Source organism: Oncorhynchus gorbuscha, linkage group LG02 (genome assembly GCF_021184085.1).
Source record: "Oncorhynchus gorbuscha isolate QuinsamMale2020 ecotype Even-year linkage group LG02, OgorEven_v1.0, whole genome shotgun sequence".
NCBI classification, from domain to species: Eukaryota; Metazoa; Chordata; class Actinopteri; order Salmoniformes; family Salmonidae; genus Oncorhynchus; species Oncorhynchus gorbuscha.
Genome location: NC_060174.1, coordinates 71,609,567 through 71,630,290, shown reverse-complemented (window position 1 = coordinate 71,630,290; position 20,724 = coordinate 71,609,567). Strand labels below are relative to the sequence as shown.

The following is a 20,724-nucleotide window of genomic DNA, read 5'->3' as shown; positions in this document are numbered from 1 at the left end:
AGTAATCTCACCATGGGGTTACAGAGCATTTCTTGTTTTGGCTGTGAACAGAAATGATGGTTCTGCCAAAAGGTGCTAGGATTGGCTACTGAGGAATAAATGGTATACAGTATATCAAAGTACAAATATGAACATATTACATGCACAATACTGAATCGCCATCCTTTGCTGATTATTTGTGAATAGATTAATGTAAATGTAGAAGCAATGATAGTGAAATTAGGAGTGGCAATACCACTGAACCCCTAGTTCCTTTAAACAGTTAAAAAAACATTACCTCTACATGTTCCCATTGACAGTATTCTGGCAAAGCCTTACCATAAGACTACTTATAAGAGAAACGTCATCCTATCTCACCAAGGGAATATAATAGGGGTTAGATAAACACTATTTTGAATGATCTTCTCACTAAGGCACACTGATATCCCCTGGAAACGCTCTTTCAACCACTAATCCTCTGCTCATACCACATGCAGATAATCAACCGTTTATACTCTCTTATTTGACCATGCTAGTGAAATCCCTCCCTGTTTTATTGATGATAAGGTTTAGTGGGTAGCCTTTATTATAAGTCTATTTTTATTTTACCTTTATTTAAACTAGGAAAATCAGTTACGAGCAAATTCCTATTTACAATGACGGCCTAGGAACAGTGGGTTATGCCTTGTTCAGGGGCAGAAGGACAGATTTTTACCTTGTCAGCTCAGGGAGGCTATAGTCTGATTCTATCAAGGAGACTAATGGGTATAGCACATATAAATACACACTTGAAAACGGATAGCATCGAAGTATCAGACTGTGAGAATGGTTCAATTCTTCTGTCCTGTATTGGTTGTAAGAATAATTTAGTTCCTCGATAATGGCCCATGTTAATTGGATTAGTTGAGCTAATTGTTTAGCGCGTCAATCCGTCAATCGTTGCCGATCAGTCGTTAATATATACAAACCAAGGGTGTATCAATCGTTTTGTTTGTCCACTAATCTAACGTAGACCAAACATAACTGGTTTCGAGACAATTACATACCTACATCTAATCTACCTGTTTAATTTATTGATGAACATTTAGGTCAATGCATAGCATAGGACATGCAAAATGAAAGCTCGTCGGGGATTTGAACTCGGGACCTCACGCACCCAACACGATAAGCATAACCTTAGACTACCGCGATGTTAAAAGTTGTAAAGAAGCAAACTTGTAGTCCAATTTAAAATCATAGTTACAACGTTGTAATGTCACTTTGACGCGCGCTTAATCTGGACATCAATCACGGATCTGCGCAATTTCAGCGATTTAGGGAGGTCTAATTGTCAAGGGTATTCTCATAGTTCATGGGCTGTTTACAAAATAGGCTTTCAGATATCATATAAACACAGAGATCTAACATGCATCTTATATTATTGTAAAATTGTTGAGAATATTTTACTGGCAAAGGTTATGTTGTCAGATTGTCACACAGATTAGATTAGAATGTTGCAGATGTGTTTTCAAGGGAAATCTTCAAAATACTTTAGGCCAGTGCTAGTTAATAGAAGTGTTGAATGTTCATGAATGGCTTTATCCCGCTTTAGCCTACATGTCTAACACTTTGTATGGCTGTAGTTTAATCAATCATGATTAATTGCACATAGGCTAACCAGTATTATAACAACAACATCATAAATGTAGGGGCCATCTTTTGAAATGCATAGGCTATATATATAGGATAACTGCTAATATGCATATGTTACAGTTCCATCCCCGTGAATTCACAAAATTAGAATTTGATCCGTGAAGCTGTGTTCATTCCATGGTTCATTCACAAATCGCCAATTTAATGGGGCGTGGCTATCGTAGCGGCGACATAAGAAGACTCCCTGGAGCTGAGGTCACACCACCAGTGGCTTGAATCTTATAGTAGGGCCATACCTCCAGACTCATAGGCTAAATAAAACAATACTATCACTGGATAATCACATCGGACTACTAAAAGAGTCGTTTGGAGCTTATTTTTTTAACATTTTAGGCAGAGGATTCACACATTTGTGTACAATGAAATTCCACATGGATTTATTTCTATTGACATTTATTGTGAACGCGAACTGCTCTGCTGCTATATATTGGCTGTAAGTATTCCATTCGTATGTAGCTATAGGTCAAATCTAATCTAAGTGTATTGGTCGTGTAGCAGGTGTTATAGCAGGTGCAAAAACATGTGCAGGAGAATGTCTAGAAAATACAATACAAATACATAAATGGCCTAATAAAAAAAACGAAAGAAATCAAGAAATGTCAGAACGAGTCCAATTAACAATCCAACGTAGATATATTAGAGTGAGCAGTGTCCGAATCAAGAATAGGACTATAGCCTAAATATAAATACGTGGTGTGTATAGACAGTATATAATTTGGAAAATAAAATAATATGTACAGTAGTAGGTATATTATGATGAGAATGCAGAATATAGCCTACAGTGAGTAAATAACAGTATATAAACAGTATATGAAGTGGCCAGTGTTCAATTTCGGGCTATCTATTCAGAGCAGAGGCCTATGCTACTCTGCTACCTTGTTTACATACTGTTTTACCCACTTCTTATGTATTATGTATATACTGTATTCTAGTCAAGGCTCATCCTATATAACTACTGCAGTACACACCATTCATATTTATATACTGTCCATAATGTCCAATGCTCGTTCTAATGTTTCTATATTTCTTAATGATTTGTATTTTATATGAGGGGGGGGGGTTGTGTGTATTGTGTTGTATTTTTAGGTATTACTGCACTGTTGGAGCTAGAAACATACGCATCTCGCTACACCCGCAATAACATCTGCAAAATATGTGTAGCCTAAGCTACCAATAAAATTGTATTCGATTTATTGGAAAAAAAATATTTGTACTTGTATTTGTTCAGTTGATACACCTATATGCCATATCAAATAGCTGATGAGTTTTGTATCTTTTCAGTGGACTTACTGTAAATGGGAGTTCTTTAGGCTGGAATCAAACTAATCATTGCAAGCTGCTAGACGCGTTGGCCCATGAGCAATTGCAACTTTGTCGGCGAAATATCGAGTTGATGCACAGTATTGTCCACGCCGCCAAGATGACCAAAAATACATGTCAGAACACCTTCGGTGACATGCGGTGGAACTGTTCCTCTGTTGAAAAAGCCCCTCGTTTTACACCAGATTTAGCAAAGGGTAAGCTAAAGAACCTTTGGAAATGTAGGCCTATCTTGAAAATGTTATAATACATTGTGGCCAATAAAATTATGTTCTGTGACTTGTATTAATTTAACTGTATTGCAGGCACCAGGGAGTCTGCGTTTGTGTTCTCACTAGCTGCTGCCGTAGTGAGTCACTCCATCGCCAGAGCCTGCTCTTCTGGAGAGCTCCCCAGCTGCTCGTGCGCCCCAGCCCCTGCTGAACAGGCCGGGCCCGACTTCAAATGGGGAGGATGTGGTGATAACCTGCACTATGGTCTCCAAATGGGATCTGCTTTTTCTGATGCACCGATGAGAAACAGCAGATCTGGCTCTCAGCCGTTCAGACTGATGAACTTGCACAATAATGCAGTTGGAAGACAGGTAATGGTTGAATTTTATTTTCACGATGACATGAACAGTTGCATACACGTGCATAATTACTCACAAGTTATTGTGCCATTGTTTTTCATGGAACTCCTGTTTGGTTAACAGTTTTTTTAAAAACATGATAAACAACATATTCTATTCTATAATGAATATTTGCAAAACGTGGCAACACATTTTAATATTATTTTTGCTTTACTTTCAGGCACTTATTGATGCCCAGGAGACCAACTGTAAATGCCATGGGGTGTCTGGGTCCTGCTCTGTCAAAACATGTTGGAAGGGCCTCCATGATATTAATCACATTGCCCTGGATCTCAAATCCAAGTACCTGTCTGCCACCAAGGTGATCCATCGTCATGTTGGGACAAGGAAGCAGTTGGTCCCCAGAGAGTTGGATTTTCGACCAGTGAGAGAGAGTGATTTGGTCTACCTGATCAGCTCTTCGGATTACTGCACATACAATGAGAAGCATGGCTCACTCGGCACACAGAACAGGTATGACTTTGTTTCTCTCAATGTAACAGTGGAAATTGTCATTTTTACTGTACCTTTGACACTTCGAAGGTTGAACTTAAGTTGATTCTCTCCCCCATTCATATTTTTGAGTTATATAGTGAGGTTTATTGATTGGAACATCATTTTTTTGTCTCCAGACAGTGCAATAAGACATCCAACGACAGTGGGAGTTGCAATATAATGTGCTGTGGTCGCGGCTACAATGCCTTCACTGAGAGAATTGTGGAGAGATGCCAGTGCAAGTATCACTGGTGCTGCTATGTCACCTGCAAGAGGTGTGAAAGGACAGTGGAGAGATATGTATGCAAATAAACTTTGCATAGAGACACTTGAGTAAACATGAAGCACTATTTTAACCACCATATCTTGTCAAGCTGTGCTGGCCCAGGTCATCTGACCTAACTCCCCGTGTTGTAGTACGTAGTCTGCAGGCTACAGTACAATAAAAAACAAGAGGAACAACTCACATACAATACCAAAGATAAACAGATGGATCTGGACTCCTCTGTTACCTGTTTTAAAGAGACTGGAGGAGGCCACTACTGTGAAAAATATTGTGTTACTTGAAGAGTAAATGTGATTGATTGGGAGCTGTTAGCAATTCATGCTTGATTAGTAACATGTTCCTCAATGGAAGATTAGTTGAATTGATTACAAAGGAGGTACCCTAAATGCAAACTGTCCAGTCAGCTTTAAGTTGTTCAACTGACACTGAAAAGCTTTTAACAATTTACATCTTACTCATTAACTAAATTGCCAAATGAGAGGCAGAATAGCTGATTGATCTAATGTGAATGTCCATTTTTGTCAAAAGGGGCTAATGCTTTATACTCCTCAGTTTAGGTACATTCTGATCATAGGCATACATAATACATTTTAGCTGTATTTTTTGTTTTTATTAATACATTAGGCATGTTGATGTACATAAGTGCAATTTTATATTTATTTCTATTAAAAAAACGTCACAAAAAAAATGTTACATGTGTCTTGTTAAGTTTTAACCATCTGTGTATGAGACTGCCAATGGCAGGTGTTGCTAAACGTGTACGCCTAATTTGCCTTTGGCAAACCAAATAGTAATAGTAGTATTTATGCAGCAGAGGCTGTAGTAACATGACACAATAGCAAATCCACACTTTCATTCTTTCTACCGAATGTTCTGCTCATGCTGTTTATACCATCCACAGTGGCTAAAAGGTCAATAGTGGTACTTCAATCTCAGGGAATGATTTAAGGCAAGTGCCACAGCTGCCTCATCATTATTTCTTTTAAAGATTGATGACTATTATAAACAAGAAGATTACATGAATACTGTCAAACAAAATTATGTAGAATTGGTCAGTGGTCGAAGGTTATCTTTCTGTGTTGGAGTATTTCATATATGATTGATGGTTGCAGCACATAGGTCCTATTTGGTGGAAATGTGTGGACAAGTATTTACAATAGGGCTGTTGTTAGTCTTTCACATGTTTTGAAACCCTCCCATGCAGCCATAGAGACTATTTACAAAATAAACAGGTGTTTAAATTCTTGCTGCCTCCAAAATTAGCTCATGCGTCCTTTTAGCCTGCCGTGTTGAGGAGCTAACTACAGAAAAAAAACTCAACCGTGTGCAATCATTGATTAAAATTGAATGGAATTGTATAGACTGCAGTACGGTGGAAAGGGTAGACTTACTGCCTAATTAGCTCTGCCTACACTATGGGGAGGGGGATGCATTGAGAGGGACATGTTGCACATTTGCTTCAATGAACTTCACTGGGCACTATTCCATTATACTGTTTCAAATGACTTACTAGTTTTTCATTGACTGGTTAAAAAAAAATCACAATTCATCTTCATGGGACTTCCAGAGGACCACTGTCCCAGAGTAAAAAATAGGCCAGGGAACCAGTAGATTAATTGCACTTGTAGAGCCTTGTTTATAGTGAGCCTCTTATTTCCTCCCAGATGACAGAAATGGAAAAAAAACGTTTTGATGTTTGTTTGAAAAGTGGGGTAGATCAAATAAAATGTTATTTGTCACATGCCTCGAATACAACCGGTGTAGACCTTACCGTGGAATTATTACTTTATAAGCCCTTAACCAACAATGAAGTTCAAGAAATAGACTTTAAGAAAATATTTACTAAATAAACTAAAGTAAAAAATAAAAGAAAAAGTAGCACAATAAAAGAACAATAACGAGGCTATATACAGGGGGTACCGGTACCGAGTCAATGTGTGGGGGTACGGGGTAGTCGAGGTAATTTGTACATATAGGTAGGGTAAAGTGACTATGCATACAATAGATAATAAATAGCGAGTAGCAGCAGTGTAAAAATAGAGGGGTGGGGTCAAAGTAAATTGTCCGGGTGGCCATTTGATTAATTGTTCAGGCGTCTTATGACTTGGGGGTAGAAGCTGTTAAGGAGCCTTTTGGACCTGGACTTGGGGCTCCAGTATCGCTTGCCATGCAGTAATGAAGAGACAGCCTATAGGGAGGTCAGAGACCTGGCAGTGTGGTGCCAGGACAACAACCTCTCCCTCAACGTGAGCAAGACAAAGGAGCTGATCGTGGACTACAGGAAAAGGAGGGCCGAACACACCCCCATTTACATCGATGGGGCTATAGTGGAGCAGGTCGAGAGTTTCAAGTTCCTTGGTATCCACATCATCAACGAACTATCATGGTCCAACTGCTCGGCATCCGACCATAAGGTGCTATCAAAGCTTTCTGGATGGCAGAAAGCTTCTATAGCGCCTTATGGTCGGATGCCGAGCTGTTGCCATACCAGGCGGTGATGCAACCGGTCAGGATGCTCTCGAAGGTGCAGCTGTATAACTTTTTGAGGATCTGTGGACCCATGACAAATCTTTTCAGTCTCCTGAGGGGGAAAAGGTGTTGTCGTGCCCTCTTTGCGACTGTCTTGGTGTGTTTGGACCATGATAGTTTGTTGGTGATGTGTCTCTTCATTGTCTGTGATCAAGCCTACCACAGTTGTGTCGTCAGAAAACTTAATGATGGTGTTGGAGTCATGCTTGCCAATGCAGTCTTGGGTGAACAGGGAGTACATGATGGGACTTAGCATGCACCCCTGAGGGGCCTCCATGTTGAGGATCAGCAAGGTAGATGTGTTGTTGCCTACCCTTACCACCTGGGGGTAGCCCGTCAGGAAGTCCAGGATCCAGTTGCAGAGGGAGGTGTTTAGTCCCAGGATCCTCAGCTTAGTGATGAGCTTTGTGGGCGCTATGGTGTTGAACGCTAAGCTGTATTCAATGAAAAACATTCTCACATAGGTGTTCATTTTGTCCAAGCGGGAAAGGACATTGTGGAGTGCGATTGAGATCACGTCATCTGTGGATCTGTTGGGGCGGTATGTGATTTGGAGTAGGTCTAGGGTTTCCAGGATGATGGTGTTGATGTGAGCCATGACCAGCCTTTCAAAGCACTTCATGGCTACAGATGTGAGTGCTACGGGTCAGTAGTCATTTAGGCAGGTTACCTGCTTTCTTGGGCACAGGGACTATGGTGTTCTGCTTGAAACATGTAGGTATTACAGACTCGGTCAGGGAGGGGTTGAAAATGTCAGTGAAGACACTTGCCAGTTGGTCTGCGCACGCTCTGAGTACACATCCTGGAAATCCGTCTGGCCCCTAACAATAGCCAACACTTAAATGTAGTCTATCTATTATTAGGCCGTATTCCCCAAGTAAGTCAAAATTGCCTGACAATAGGCAGATAGGTACAGAGTTTGAAAAGGCAGACTGTTTTTGAAGTGGATTATGTCTAAGCATCTTGTGGTATTTATAGGTCTGGTGCTTATTATTATATCCAATCAGGTTGTGTGTTCAATGTATTGTAAGTTAAATCAACTTTGAATGCATGATCAATACATTCATTCACGGTTTCATAATTTTTATACAGCATAGTGCATTCGGAAAGTATTCAGACCACTTGACTTTTTCCTCATTTTGTGACGTTACAGCCTTATTCTAAAATGTATTAAATAAATGTTTTTCCTCTACACACTATAACACATAATGTCAAAGCAAACACAGATTTTCCGATAATTTTGCATATATATATATAAAAAAACAGAAATACCTTATTTACATAAGTATTCAGACCCTTTGCTATGAGACTCGAAATTGTGCTCAGGGGCATCCTGTTTCCATTGTTCATCTTTGAAATGTTTCTACAACTTGATTAGAGTCCACCTGTGGTAAATTACATTGATTGACCATGATTTGGGAAAGCACACACTTGTCTATATAAGGTCCCTTCTTTTTTTCTGAGTTACCAGTTGTCTTGAAAGCACCATAAATCCAGAGAATGCCAGACTTTGATGACAAAGTTTAATGACGAAATTTGCCCACGAGAAGGACTACTGACCTACCTTCCTATTCAAATGAGCAGAGCACAACGGAGAGTCCAAAAATGTCTTGTATGTTGCTGCATAAATTATGTATTATGCTAGGGAGACGTATACTGTAGCTAAGAAAGTAATACTAAGTGTATATTGTGTAGTAAGCTGTTAGTAGCCCATGTGCCTCACCCAAATAATTTGGTCCCTTTCCTCCTCATAACTTAGCCTACTGTTCTGACTTGGTGGTACACATGTAGCCTATAGCCTGCTTTAGAGAAATGTCATTATCAAATATTGTAAGCGCTTTCATTGTCTAATTATATGCCACCTTTATTTATCCTATGGTTCTGACTTGGTGTACAGGGAGAATACTGTAAGAATGGGCCATGTTCTTAATTCTGTCATTTTACATTTTAAAAAGTGCTGAAGAAATAGTTGTATTGACTACGTCTGTCTTAGCTCGCTCATTTATGTCTTAATCGAAATTATGGATTCCCTTGTGCCATAGTTTGTACATCTCAATCGTCAGTAGGAACAACATTTGTTCAAGCAAGTTAGCTATGTTTTTTTAAAGGCAGTAAATGAGGCTGAATTAAGTTTTTGGCTGCCAGACAATTAAGGCTCCGTTTATAGCCAGGTGTAGCGGTGGTAAGGATTGACTCAATGGTGCTGAAAAGAAAACTCTGCTGTTGGGACAGATTAATTTAGGCCCTAACAGTATGTGGGCACCGGTTGTCACCATTATAGTGCAATTAATGTATTGTGTAATGTTGTATTATGTAGTGGCTTTGCTACATGCTAAAATCGCCACTGCACGTGTGGCCTTATAAATACTGACCAAAAACGAATGATGTCCATTAGAGGACACACATGCATTGCTGAGTCTCAGGAGGACGTTTGTCAAAACAGCTATTGAAAACACAGCAAACATCTTTCTATACGCTCATAAATCAAGTGAGTGTAGAATAAATACGGAAGCCGATAGTGGTCATTTACATCCAAAACGTTGTAAAAAAAATGGCAGCCGTAGAAAGCACTAGCATGTCATTAATGCAGTCAGAAGAACCGCTTAAACTATCTGATTTATTAGATCGAGGATGGAAACTATATGAGGAGGTGGACACCACAAATGATCCCATCGCAGCCACCCATATCCAGGTCAAAATCAAGCGTGGGATAACGCAACTTGAAGTGGCAACGCGAATGGTGGCCCAACTCGACTTGTTCAGGTGACGTTACTAACGTCGTTAGCGCTACCTATAGCAGCTACCAAACTACACAGACTGCTTTTCTAGCAATGACGACTAGCCAGATTCACAGGTATCAAATTGTAAAGACAGCTAGATAACAGATTACACCGTAAAGTTGTTTGACCGTTTAGCTAGCTAGCTAGCTACTTTACTAGGCGGTCGTAAACAAGCTAACAACCTAGCTCCAGTAGCAAGCTAACTTAAGGTAAGGCCATACAATGAAGGTGATGCTGCATGTCCAGTGCGTTCAAATGTGTGTATCAGGAAAGTGTCCGTACTCATTCTGGAAACCAATTTTAAGGTGGAACGTCAGTTGAAGGCTCAACAGTTCGCAATGTTTCTCCACATGATAAGCTAGTTCTAATGAACAGTTATGATCATCAAGGTTAATCTTGTTTATTTTTGTTTTTCAGCCGAAATGAGGATTTGGAGGAGGTAGCAACCACAGATCTGAAGTATCTTATGTTGCCTGCCTTCCTGGGGGCACTAACTTTGAAGCAAGTGAACCTGGCAAAACGACTAGACCACGTTCAGATAGCTAGATGTTACTTTTTGGACTTCTTGAAAAGATGTAAGGAGTATAACATATCAAAGTTTGAACTGCCCAAAACCATTGAAAACTCCGTTGACATACCAGAAGAAGAATCTGCAAATGGGCCCCCCAAACCTCCAGACTTAATTGCGATGGCAACAGTTAGAGCGGCAAAGATAGAAAGGTATATTAAACATCTACATTTCAATTACAATTTTAACAATTAGAACAATCATTGTTTTGATTGAGCACTGCGCAAGTCAAATTTAGGCCAACTGACCTATGCTTGAAGGTCTAGTACCTGTCACGCACCTCTTCAAATATGTTATGTCCCCCACCTATTTAACAAATTAAAGATCTGACGTATTCATTTCATAATGGCAATTAATCTGCACGCAAATGGTTTTAACTTATTTATTATACTCTGCAGATACAAACAGAGGAAGGACACAGAGGCCAAGCTATCAGAGATCAAGGCAGCAGTGGACAGTGGGCAGGCAGATGACGAGATAGTCCGAAACTTTTACCTCCTCAATGTGAGGAAATGGATTGCTGTATCCCTGGAGGAGATAGAGAGCATTGACCAGGAAATGGAGATTTTGACCAGGATGGATGTTCTAAAACAGGTACCTGGACTTGAAGATGTAACTAATGCCATTCATTCACCAATGTCTCATTGAAAGAGTATGGTTTTCTTATGCGCTGTATCTTTTCCATGTGCAGAGTTCAGCAGAGCCATTACACTCTAAAAGGCCTCCCATGAAACCCTTCATTCTCACCAGAGATGCTGTTCAGGCCCGGTAGGCACCTGCTCAAACTTATCATTTATTTTCTTCTCCTGCAAATTGCCGTTTTCCTGCTCACAAAATAAGTACTCTGTCCAACCTCCCTTGTCAACAGTACATAGCTACTTGCTTAAAATATCACATGAAGTAAATAGTTGATTAATGTGTAATTAAAGGGATACCTAGTTTATTTAACACTTTAGACCTCATTGTATGTGTGTACATGCATGCATACAATACCAGTCAAAAGTTTGGGCACCTACTCATTCAAGGGTTTTTCTTGATTTGTACTGTTTTCTACATTGTAGAATAATAGTGAAGACATCAAAACTATGAAATAACACATGGAATCATGTAGTAACACATGGAATCATGTAGTAACCAAAAATCCATATCTCAGACTGGTTATTTCATGAAGCTGCCAGTTAAGGATTTGTGAGGCGTTTGTTTCCCAAACCAGACACTTTTTTTAATGTACTTGTCCTCTTGCTGAGCACCGGGGTCTCCTACTCTTTCTATTCTGGTTAGGGCCAGTTTGCGCTGTTCTGTGAAGGGAGTAGTACACAGCGGTGTATGAGATATTCAGTTTCTTGGCAATTTCGAACATGGAATAGCCATCCTTTCTCAGAACAAGAGTCGACTGACGAGTTTCAGAAGAAAGTGCTTTATTTCTGGCCATTTTGAGCCTGTAATCGAATCCACAAACGCTGATGCTCCAGATACTCAACTAGTCTAAAGAAGGTCAGTTTTATTGCTGCTTTAATCAGCATGACAGTTTTCAGCTGTGCTGACATAATTGAAAAAGTGTTTTCTAATGATTAATTATCCCTTTAAAAGGATAGACTTGGATTTGCTTACACAACGTGCCATTGGAACACAGGAGTGATGGTTTCTGATAATGGTCCTCTGTACGCCTATGTAGATATTCCAAACAAAATCAGCTGTTTCCAGCCACAATAGTAATTTACAACATTAACAATGTCTACATTGTACTTCGGCTCAATTTGATGTTATTTTAATGGACAAAAAAAATGCTTTTTTATCAAAAACAATAATTTCTAAGTGACCCCAAACTTTTGAACGTGTGTGTGTATATGTATATAAACTCACTGTCAACTGCGTTTATTTTCAGCAAACTTAACTTGTGTAAATATTTGTATGAACATAACAAGATTCAACAACTGAGATATAAACTGAACAGGTTCCACAGACATGTGACTAACAGAAATTGAATAATGTGTCCCTGAACAAAGGCGGGGTCAAAATCAAAAGTAACAGTCAGTATCTGGTGTGGCCACCAGATGCATTAAGTACTGCATCTTCTCCTCATGGACTGTGCCAGATTTGCCAGTTCTTGCTGTAAGATGTTACCCCACTCTTCCTCCAGGGCTCCTGCATGTTCCCAGACATTTCTGGGGGGAATGGCCCTAGCCCTCACCCTCCGATCCAACAGGTCCCAGACGTGCTAAATGGGATTGAGATCCGGGCTCTTCGCTGGCCATGGCAGAACACTGACATTCCTGTCTTGCTGGAAATCACACACAGAACAAGCAGTATGGCTGGTGGCACTTTCATGCTGGAGGGTCATGTCAGGATGAGCCTGCAGGAAGGGTACCACATGAAGGAGGAGGATGTCCTTCCTGTAACGCACAGTGTTGAGATTGCCTGTAATGACAACAAGCTCAGTCCGATGATGCTGTGACACACCGCCCCAGACCACGACGGACACTCCACCTCCAAATCGGTCTTGCTTCGGAGTATAGGCCTCGGTGTAACGCTCATTCCTTTGACGATAAATGCGAATCCGACCATCACCCCGGTGAGACAAAACCGCGACTCGTCAGTGAAGAGCACTTTTTGGCAGTCCTGTCTGATCCAGCGACGGTGGGATTGTGCCCATAGGCAACGTTGTTGCCTGTGATGTCTGGTGAGGACCTGCCTTTACAACAGGTCTTACAAGCCCTCAGTCCAGCCTCTCTCAGCCTATTGTGGACAGTCTGAGCACTGATGGGGAGGGATTGTGCGTTCCTGGTGTAATTCAAGCAGTTGTTGCCATCCTGGACCTGTCCCGTAGGTGTGATGTTCGGATATACGGATCCTGTGCAGGTGTTACACGTGGTCTGCCACTACGAGGACAATCAGCTGTCCGTTCCGTCTCCCTGTAGCGCTGTCTTAAGAGTCTCACAGTACGGACATTTCTAATTTATTTCCCTGGCCACATCTGCATGCCTCCTTGCAGCATGCCTAAGGCACGCTCACGCAGATGAGCAGGGACCCTGGGCATCTTTCCTTTGGTGTTTTTCAGAGTCAGTAGAAAGGCCTCTTTAGTGTCGTAAGTTTTCATAACTGTAATTAATTGCCTACCGTCTGTAAGCTGTTAGTGTCTTAACGACCGTTTATGGTTTATTAAACGAGCATAGGAAATAGTGTTTAAACCCTTTACTATGAAGATCTGTGAAGTTATTTGGATTTTTACGAGTTATCTTTGAAAGACATGGTCCTGAAAAGGGGACTTTTCTTTTTTTGCTGTGTGTGTGTCTGACCATTGCCACTATATGGCTCATGCACACAACTAAGCCAGCCAAAGAAATCTCAGGATCTTTAACCAAAACAACTGTCTGGATGATACTTCAACTTGAAAAGTAAGTGGAAAATTAGGTCTAACATGCTGAAAAACAAAATATCCCTTTTAATGTGTAATTTTTCATCTCAGAGTATTTGGGGCAGGCTACCCCAGCCTACCTACTATGTCAGTGGATGACTGGTATGAACAGCACAGGAAGAAAAATGCCTTGCCAGACCAGGGGATCCCACGCAGCGCTGGTAGGGTTAAGAGATGTTTATAATAGCATTCTATTTACAGTTAACTGTACATCAATTGTTTTCAGGAATACTCAAATAAATGATCATCAACCATGTTTTATATACACCCTGTTTCATTCACCAAATACAATTTGTCTCCCTTTCAGAGGACTTTGATGCAGAAGAGCGAGAACAAGAAGAGAAAGAGAAGCGGGTTGAAAACGACGATGAGGAGGCCTTGCAGAAAGCTAGAGACTGGGACAACTGGAAGGATACGCATCGGAGAGGCTATGGGAACCGTAAAAACATGGGCTAACAACCATCAAACAAAGCAACAGTGCCATGCCTGGTCTGCAGTGTTCATCTACTCTCTGTCCCTCTGTAATAAACAACAACGTTGCTGGTGTCTATGGAAACATGGTCTTTAAGAAAAGGGAGTTTTATACAATCCCAGACAGAAACTGTTTGTCTGTTTATGGTCACTTTTTATTCTGATGCTGCAAATCACGGCTGTAATTGTGGCCGTATTAGAGGAAAATTATTTATTGGCAGCCATTAATATTATCTGCAGGTTCCATACGAATACACTACCAAGTATTTCCACCAAGGCGTCGTCTGTCGAGATGGAGCAGTGCTATGCTTGAGAAGATTAGTAAAGTGAATTTGATGATCAATTGATTAACAGCTGTTCCCAAGCAGATTCATATTTCCAGAGAGTATCCAACAGTACTTAGACTTCTGTGAAGAACTCTACAGAGGTGGTAACAATCTATAGTTCCAAAAAACTGCTATTGTATATTGTCATCCACACTTAATGTGTTTAGTGAGGGAAAGGGTAGCTTGTGTGCTTATACAGTCTCCTAAAATGTGGCTCTATACTCCAGCATTTTGGAATTTGAGAAGAAAGAAAAAAATCTGATCAGGTGACAGTACAGAATGTCACCTTTTGTTTTGAGGGTGTTTTAATAGCTGTTTTACCGTTTAGAAATTAATTTGAAGTCCTAAGTATTTTTTGACAGATTCACTGAGTGTATTCAAAAGTTGAGTATTTGGACCCATTTTTACGTTTACATTTGAGTCATTTAGCAGACACACTTGTCCGGCGCGACTTAGTGCATTCAACCACGTATCGCAGACAAAGTAAGTACATTTTTGTCAAAGTGTTGTGCAGTTTGTTTTTGTTTTGCCCAATAATAACTGAATGGTGACTGGTTTAATTTTCTTTCTAGGATTACAGATAATGTTTCTGAACATTTCTAAATTAATCCTGATAATGCCATGACTAAGAAAAATCATGAATAATAAGTGAGATGCTGATCAGAGGCTACAACAAAATATGCTAACCTCTCACCATTACCAGTAACGGGAGGCTAGCATTTTTTTTTGGGGGGGGTATGATCTTTGTAACCTCACTCATCATTATTCATGATTATCCATAATGTCGAAGTATTCAGAAAGATCTATTCTTACAATAAAAGTGAAAAAATAAAATGGCACAACTCGGTCCCGGTCTCTGAATTCACCATTCTGTTCCCATTGGGCAAAACAGCAAATGCATCCAAGTTTTTAGTAGCTTGATGTAGCCATTGTGTGAGGAATATGGGACCAAATACTAAACTTTTGACTACTTTAATACACTATAAGTGAATTTGTCCAAGTAGTTATGACTTTTTAAAATGGGGGACTAGATACATACATTTTTTTATTGTACAACAGACCCTCGCTGCTAGCATTCTGTACTGTCGCCTAATATGAAACATTCTCAACTAAAATACTGGAGTATAGAGCCAAGTTTAAAATGGTTTACTTCACTGTCAGAATACATATGGAGTATGTACAATATTATTTCCTCTGATTGATGTCCATTGTAACACTGAATAATGGGTTTGTGATGCACTTAATTACAGAGTTCCACTCCCTTTTCATCTTGTTTTGCTGAATAGTTTTTTGTTGTTAAATAACTGCCTTGTGACAGCCAATTTGCTCTTTTCTCAAAATGTATGGCTGACTCATTTGATTTCTTTCCCACCTCTTACACATGTACAGTTTGAACAGGCACTGATTTTGACAGACTTGGTGGATTATTTTGTCAGAGTTGATAATGAGTAGTGGTTGGTCTATTTTTTTTTCAGAATAGCAGGAATTCTGTGTGCAAAACCTGCATGGTTCCCATTGTAACAAATTATTTGACTGTTTTGTACGTTTCTCATTGTTTCTTAAAGAAGTCCAGAATAAATATGATAAGCTGCTATGGTCAAGCAAATTGTTATTGGCACACTGATATTCACATGCACAAAATGTGCATGAATCCAAATCATATATATTGAACATGACTAATATTGCTCCCATGTAACTTGATATGTGTCTTTTGGTGAAAGCATCAATTGTGATCTCAAAATGTATTTCAGTTTCAAAGCCAATTAAATCAATATATTGGACATGCTCGCTAAACGTTTCCTTTATTTGCTACCCATTGGACAGCTGTGCTAAAGTGAAATCATCAGTTCACTACCTCAATTCTGGGCCACCTAGTTCTAGCTTCATGTCTCTTGATGTACAGTGATATTTAACCTCAGTCAGTAGCTCGATTTATACCTTGTTCTAACATGCATCCTTTGTCCTGAACTTGTCCACATTCTGATTGTGCCCACATTTCCAGACAGGTGCAGATTATTAAAAGACGCATTATGGTCTGATTGTGATCAGATCTGCCTGACCACCTTCGGAGGTAGACGGGCACACATTATGTCTGGATATCTTACAAGTGTAGACTCACTCTCTCTCCTGCACCACCTGTCTCTACCTCTGAATGCTCGACTATGAAAAGACAACTGATGTTTACTCCTGAGGTGCTGACCTGTGGCACCCTCTGTGATTATTATTTGACCCTGCTGGTCATCTAATGAAAGTTTGAACAACGATTTGACCTTAATGGCCATGTACTCCTGTAATCTCCACCTGGCACAGCCAGAAGAGGACTGACTACCCCTCAGAGCCTGGCTCCTCTAGGTTTCTTCCTAGGTTCCTGCATTTCTAGATAGTTTTTCCACTGTTCTTCTATACCAGCATTGCTGTCTCTTTGGGGTTTTAGGCTGGGTTTTTGTATAAGCACAACTGCTGATGTAAAAGGCTTTATAAATACATTTGATTGATTGATTGATAGACGGAACTGGACAGTGAAACCATTTAAATCAATATTTGAAAGGTGGCACCATAGACTTATGGATCAATAAGTGTCTTAAAATAAATAAATATGATTTTGAAAGAATATCTGTCAAATAATTTGCGTATAGGGAGGGGCCAGGAAATGTGGGCACAATGTGGAAACAGTTGACAGAGACACATTACAAACATAAGAGGATAAAAAACAAATGAATAACAATAAAAACTGAGACTAAAAAGCAATGCTAAAAAGGTGTTTCCGTCTCTAACCGAAGCTAATTGTGTGGATTTTCTTCTATTAATAATGTAAAATGAACAGCCGTTCAGAAAGACTCATGTGAAGGTGAAATTACAGAGGAACTTATTGATGCAATTAAAGCCTTTAAGTCAGGAAAACTCCAGGGCTGGATGGCATTCCGGTTGAGGTATACCAAATCTTTTTTTGATATACTCAGAGGACCCTTATTAGCATGTTTAACCACTCCTATGTACATGGTAGATTATCAGACACTCAACAAGAAGGTCTGATTTTATTATTACTGAAACAGGATGCAAGATGGAAATATGAAGATCCAGTCAATTTAGAAAATTGGAGGCCCCTTACACTTCAGTGTTGTGATGCAAAAATTCTAGCAAAATGAATAGCGCATAGAATTAAAAAGGTATTGTTGGATATAATTCATTCTAATCAGACTGATTTTTTATATGGATATTGGAGATAATAGAAGTCAAGTACTGGAAACAATAGAACACTATGAAAAATCAGGGAAAGCAGGCCTGCTATTCATAGCTGACTTTTAAAAGGTTTTTGATAAAGTATGACTGGAGTTTATATATAAATGCATGGGACATTTACATTTGGAGAATCTCTTATAAAATGTGTTAAAATAATGTATAGTAACCCTAGGTGTAAAATAGTAAATAGTGGCTACTTCTCAGAAAGTTTTGAACTGTCAAGAGAAGTAAAACAAGGTTGTCCACTATCGGCATATATATTTATTATGGCCATTGAAATGTCAGCTATTAAAATCAGATCCAACAATAACATCAAGCGATTCAAAATACAGGGCTTAAAAACAAAGGTGTTATTGTACGCTGATGATTCATGTTTTCTTTAAAATCTACAACTTGGATCCCTCCCCAGCCTCATAAACGATCTATATTACGTATTGGATCACAAAAAAATACAACTTTTACTTTACCGTGTACTTTACCAATAGAATGGTCTGATGGTGATATGTATATACTCGGTATACATATCCAAAAATAAATAAATGATCTCACTCCAATAAATTTAGATAAGATCTTGCTACCATGGAAATGAAATACCTTTCTATTTGTGGAAAAATCACCCTGATTACCTCTTTAGTCATATCCCAGTTTACCTATTTGCTTATCGTCTTGCCTACACCTATTGAACACTTTTGTAAATTATATTAGAAAACAAATATTCCATTTTATTTGGAATGGCAAACCAGACAAAATTAAACCGGCCAATTTATATAATGAATATGAATTCGGAGGGCAGAAATGATTAAATATTAAAGCATTAGACCTCTCATTAACGGCTTTAGCCATACAAAAGTTACACTTAATCCGAACTGGTTCTCTAGCAAATTAGAAAGAATGTCTCACCCAAAAGCCTTTTTCCATTTATTCAGATTACAACCTCTCACTTTCAGTTATTTGAAAAGGAAATGATCTCCTAAATAAAGCTATTTTTAAAACAAGCCATAGAAAGTTGGTTGCAATATCAATTTAATCAACCAGAAAAGACAGAACAATATAACAAATATTGTTGTTAAACTCAAATATACTAATTGAAAAATTGTTTATAAGGTATAATCTTCCTAGATGATATCATAAATACGACTGGTGGATTTATGTCATACATGCAGCTAACTAAAACATATGGAAATATCTGCTTTACCCAAAATTACAACCAACTAATTACAGCATTACTGCAAAAGTGGAAGGGGGAAAAAGCAAGGCCCTGCATTAAAGACCATAATTAGTTAAATAATATTTTGATAAATAAAATATAAGTTAAGAACTTTTTTGAAGAGAAATGTTTGAAAGATATGGCAAATATAAATCAAACCGGATGGACATCATAAATATATGAGAGAAGTTGAAGGATAAGAGTTAAAAAACAAACAAAATAAAACTATTGTAAAATAGACAGTGTCCATAAAATGTATATAGTAAGCTGAAAATACAGGGCTAAGCGTTGTTGTTCTTGTTGTTCACTAGTTTGTACAAATATTTAAAAAAATATATGTATGTATACAGGGGAGAACAAGTATTTGATACACTGCCGATTTTGCAGGTTTTCCCTACTTACAAAGCATGTAGAGGTCTGTAATTTTTATCATATGTACACTTCAACTGTGAGAGACGGAATCTAAAACAAAAATCCAGAAAATCACATTGTATGATTTTTAAATAATTAATTAGCATTTTATTGCATGACATTAGTATTTGATACATCAGAAAAGCAAAACTTAATATTTGGTACAGAAACCTTTGTTTGCAATTACAGAGATCATACGTTTCCTGTAGTTTTTGACTAGGTTTGGACACACGGCAGCAGTGATTTTGGCCCATTCCTCCATACAGACCTTCTCAGGATCCTTCAGGTTTCGGGGCTGTCACTGGGCAACACAGACCTTCAGCTCCCTCCAAAGATTTTCTATTGGGTTCAGGTCTGGAAACTGGCTAGGCCACTCCAGGACCTCGAGATGCTTCTTACGGAGCCACTCCTTAGTTGCCCTGGCTGTGTGTTTCGGGTCGTTGTCATGCTGGAAGACCCAGCCACGACCCATCTTCAATGCTCTTACTGAGGGAAGGAGGTTGTTGGCCAAGATCTCGTGATACATGGCCCCATCCATGCTCCCCTCAATAAGGTGCAGTCGTCCTGTCCCCTTTGCAGGAAAGCATCCCCAAAGAATGATGTTTCCACCTCCATGCTTCATGTTTGGGATGGTGTTCTTGGGGTTGTACTCATCCTTCAAACACGGCGAGTGGAGTTTAGACCAAAAAGCTATTTTTGTCTCGTCAGACCACATGACCTTCTCCGATTCCTCCTCTGGATCATCCAGATGGGCATTGTGGCAAACTTCAGACGAGCCTGGACATGCGCTGGCTTGAGCAGGGGGACCTTGCGTGCGCTGCAGGATTTTAATCCATGACAGCGTAGTGTGTTACTAATGCTTTTCTTTCAGACTGTGGTCCCAGCTCTCTTAGGGTCATTGACCAGGTCCTGCTGTGTAGTTCTGGGATGATCCCTCACCTTCCTCATGATCATTGATGCCCCACAAGGTGAGATCTTGCATGGAGCCCCAGACCGAGGATGATTGACCATCATCTTGAACTTCTTCCATTTTCTAATAATTGCGCCAACAGTTGTTGCCTTCTCACCAAGCTGCTTGCCTATTGTCCTATTGACTTAAATGTAATGTAAATGTCCTGTAGCCCATCCCAGCCTTGTGCAGGTCTACAATTTAAACCTGATGTCCTTACACAGCTCTCTGATCTTGGCCATTGTGGAGAGGTTGGAGTCTGTTTGATTGTGTGGACAAGTGTCTTTTATACAGGTAACAAGTTCAAACAGGTGCAGTTAATACAGGTAATGAGTGAAGAAAAAGAGGGCTTCTTAAAGAAAAACTAACAGGTCTGTGAGCGCTGGAATTCTTACTGGTTGGTAGGTGATCAAATACTTATGTCATGCAATAAAATGAAAATTAAT

General features: G+C 39.4%; 2 protein-coding genes across 2 annotated transcripts; both read left to right on the top strand.

The window, feature by feature from the left end:
* The first annotated feature begins 2,004 nt into the window (after positions 1–2,004).
* Positions 2,005–4,952, top strand: LOC123994207 (protein Wnt-11-like). The gene is made up of 5 exons (XM_046296745.1): positions 2,005–2,104; positions 2,953–3,188; positions 3,297–3,574; positions 3,783–4,075; positions 4,234–4,952. The coding sequence occupies exons 1-5, from the start codon at positions 2,031–2,033 to the stop codon at positions 4,406–4,408; spliced, it is 1,056 nt and encodes a 351-aa protein (XP_046152701.1). The 5' UTR covers positions 2,005–2,030; the 3' UTR covers positions 4,409–4,952.
* Positions 4,953–9,429: 4,477 nt separating this feature from the next.
* On the top strand, positions 9,430–16,252 carry LOC124008793 (immunoglobulin-binding protein 1-like). The gene is made up of 6 exons (XM_046320352.1): positions 9,430–9,674; positions 10,109–10,411; positions 10,658–10,853; positions 10,951–11,027; positions 13,726–13,835; positions 13,982–16,252. Exons 1-6 carry the CDS (start codon positions 9,463–9,465, stop codon positions 14,128–14,130), a joined length of 1,047 nt encoding a protein of 348 aa, XP_046176308.1. The 5' UTR covers positions 9,430–9,462; the 3' UTR covers positions 14,131–16,252.
* The last annotated feature ends 4,472 nt before the right edge of the window (positions 16,253–20,724 follow it).

Excerpts from the sequence above, each read along its gene's own strand:
- LOC124008793 (XM_046320352.1), top strand. The coding sequence starts at position 9,463 with ATGGCAGCCGTAGAAAGCACTAGCATGTCATTAATGCAGTCAGAAGAA. Across the intron at positions 10,854-10,950 it reads GGATGGATGTTCTAAAACAG|AGTTCAGCAGAGCCATTACA; the intron begins GTACCTGGACTT and ends TTCCATGTGCAG. Across the intron at positions 13,836-13,981 it reads GGGGATCCCACGCAGCGCTG|AGGACTTTGATGCAGAAGAG; the intron begins GTAGGGTTAAGA and ends TCTCCCTTTCAG.
- LOC123994207 (XM_046296745.1), top strand. The coding sequence starts at position 2,031 with ATGAAATTCCACATGGATTTATTTCTATTGACATTTATTGTGAACGCG. Across the intron at positions 3,575-3,782 it reads ATAATGCAGTTGGAAGACAG|GCACTTATTGATGCCCAGGA; the intron begins GTAATGGTTGAA and ends CTTTACTTTCAG. Across the intron at positions 4,076-4,233 it reads TCACTCGGCACACAGAACAG|ACAGTGCAATAAGACATCCA; the intron begins GTATGACTTTGT and ends TTTTGTCTCCAG.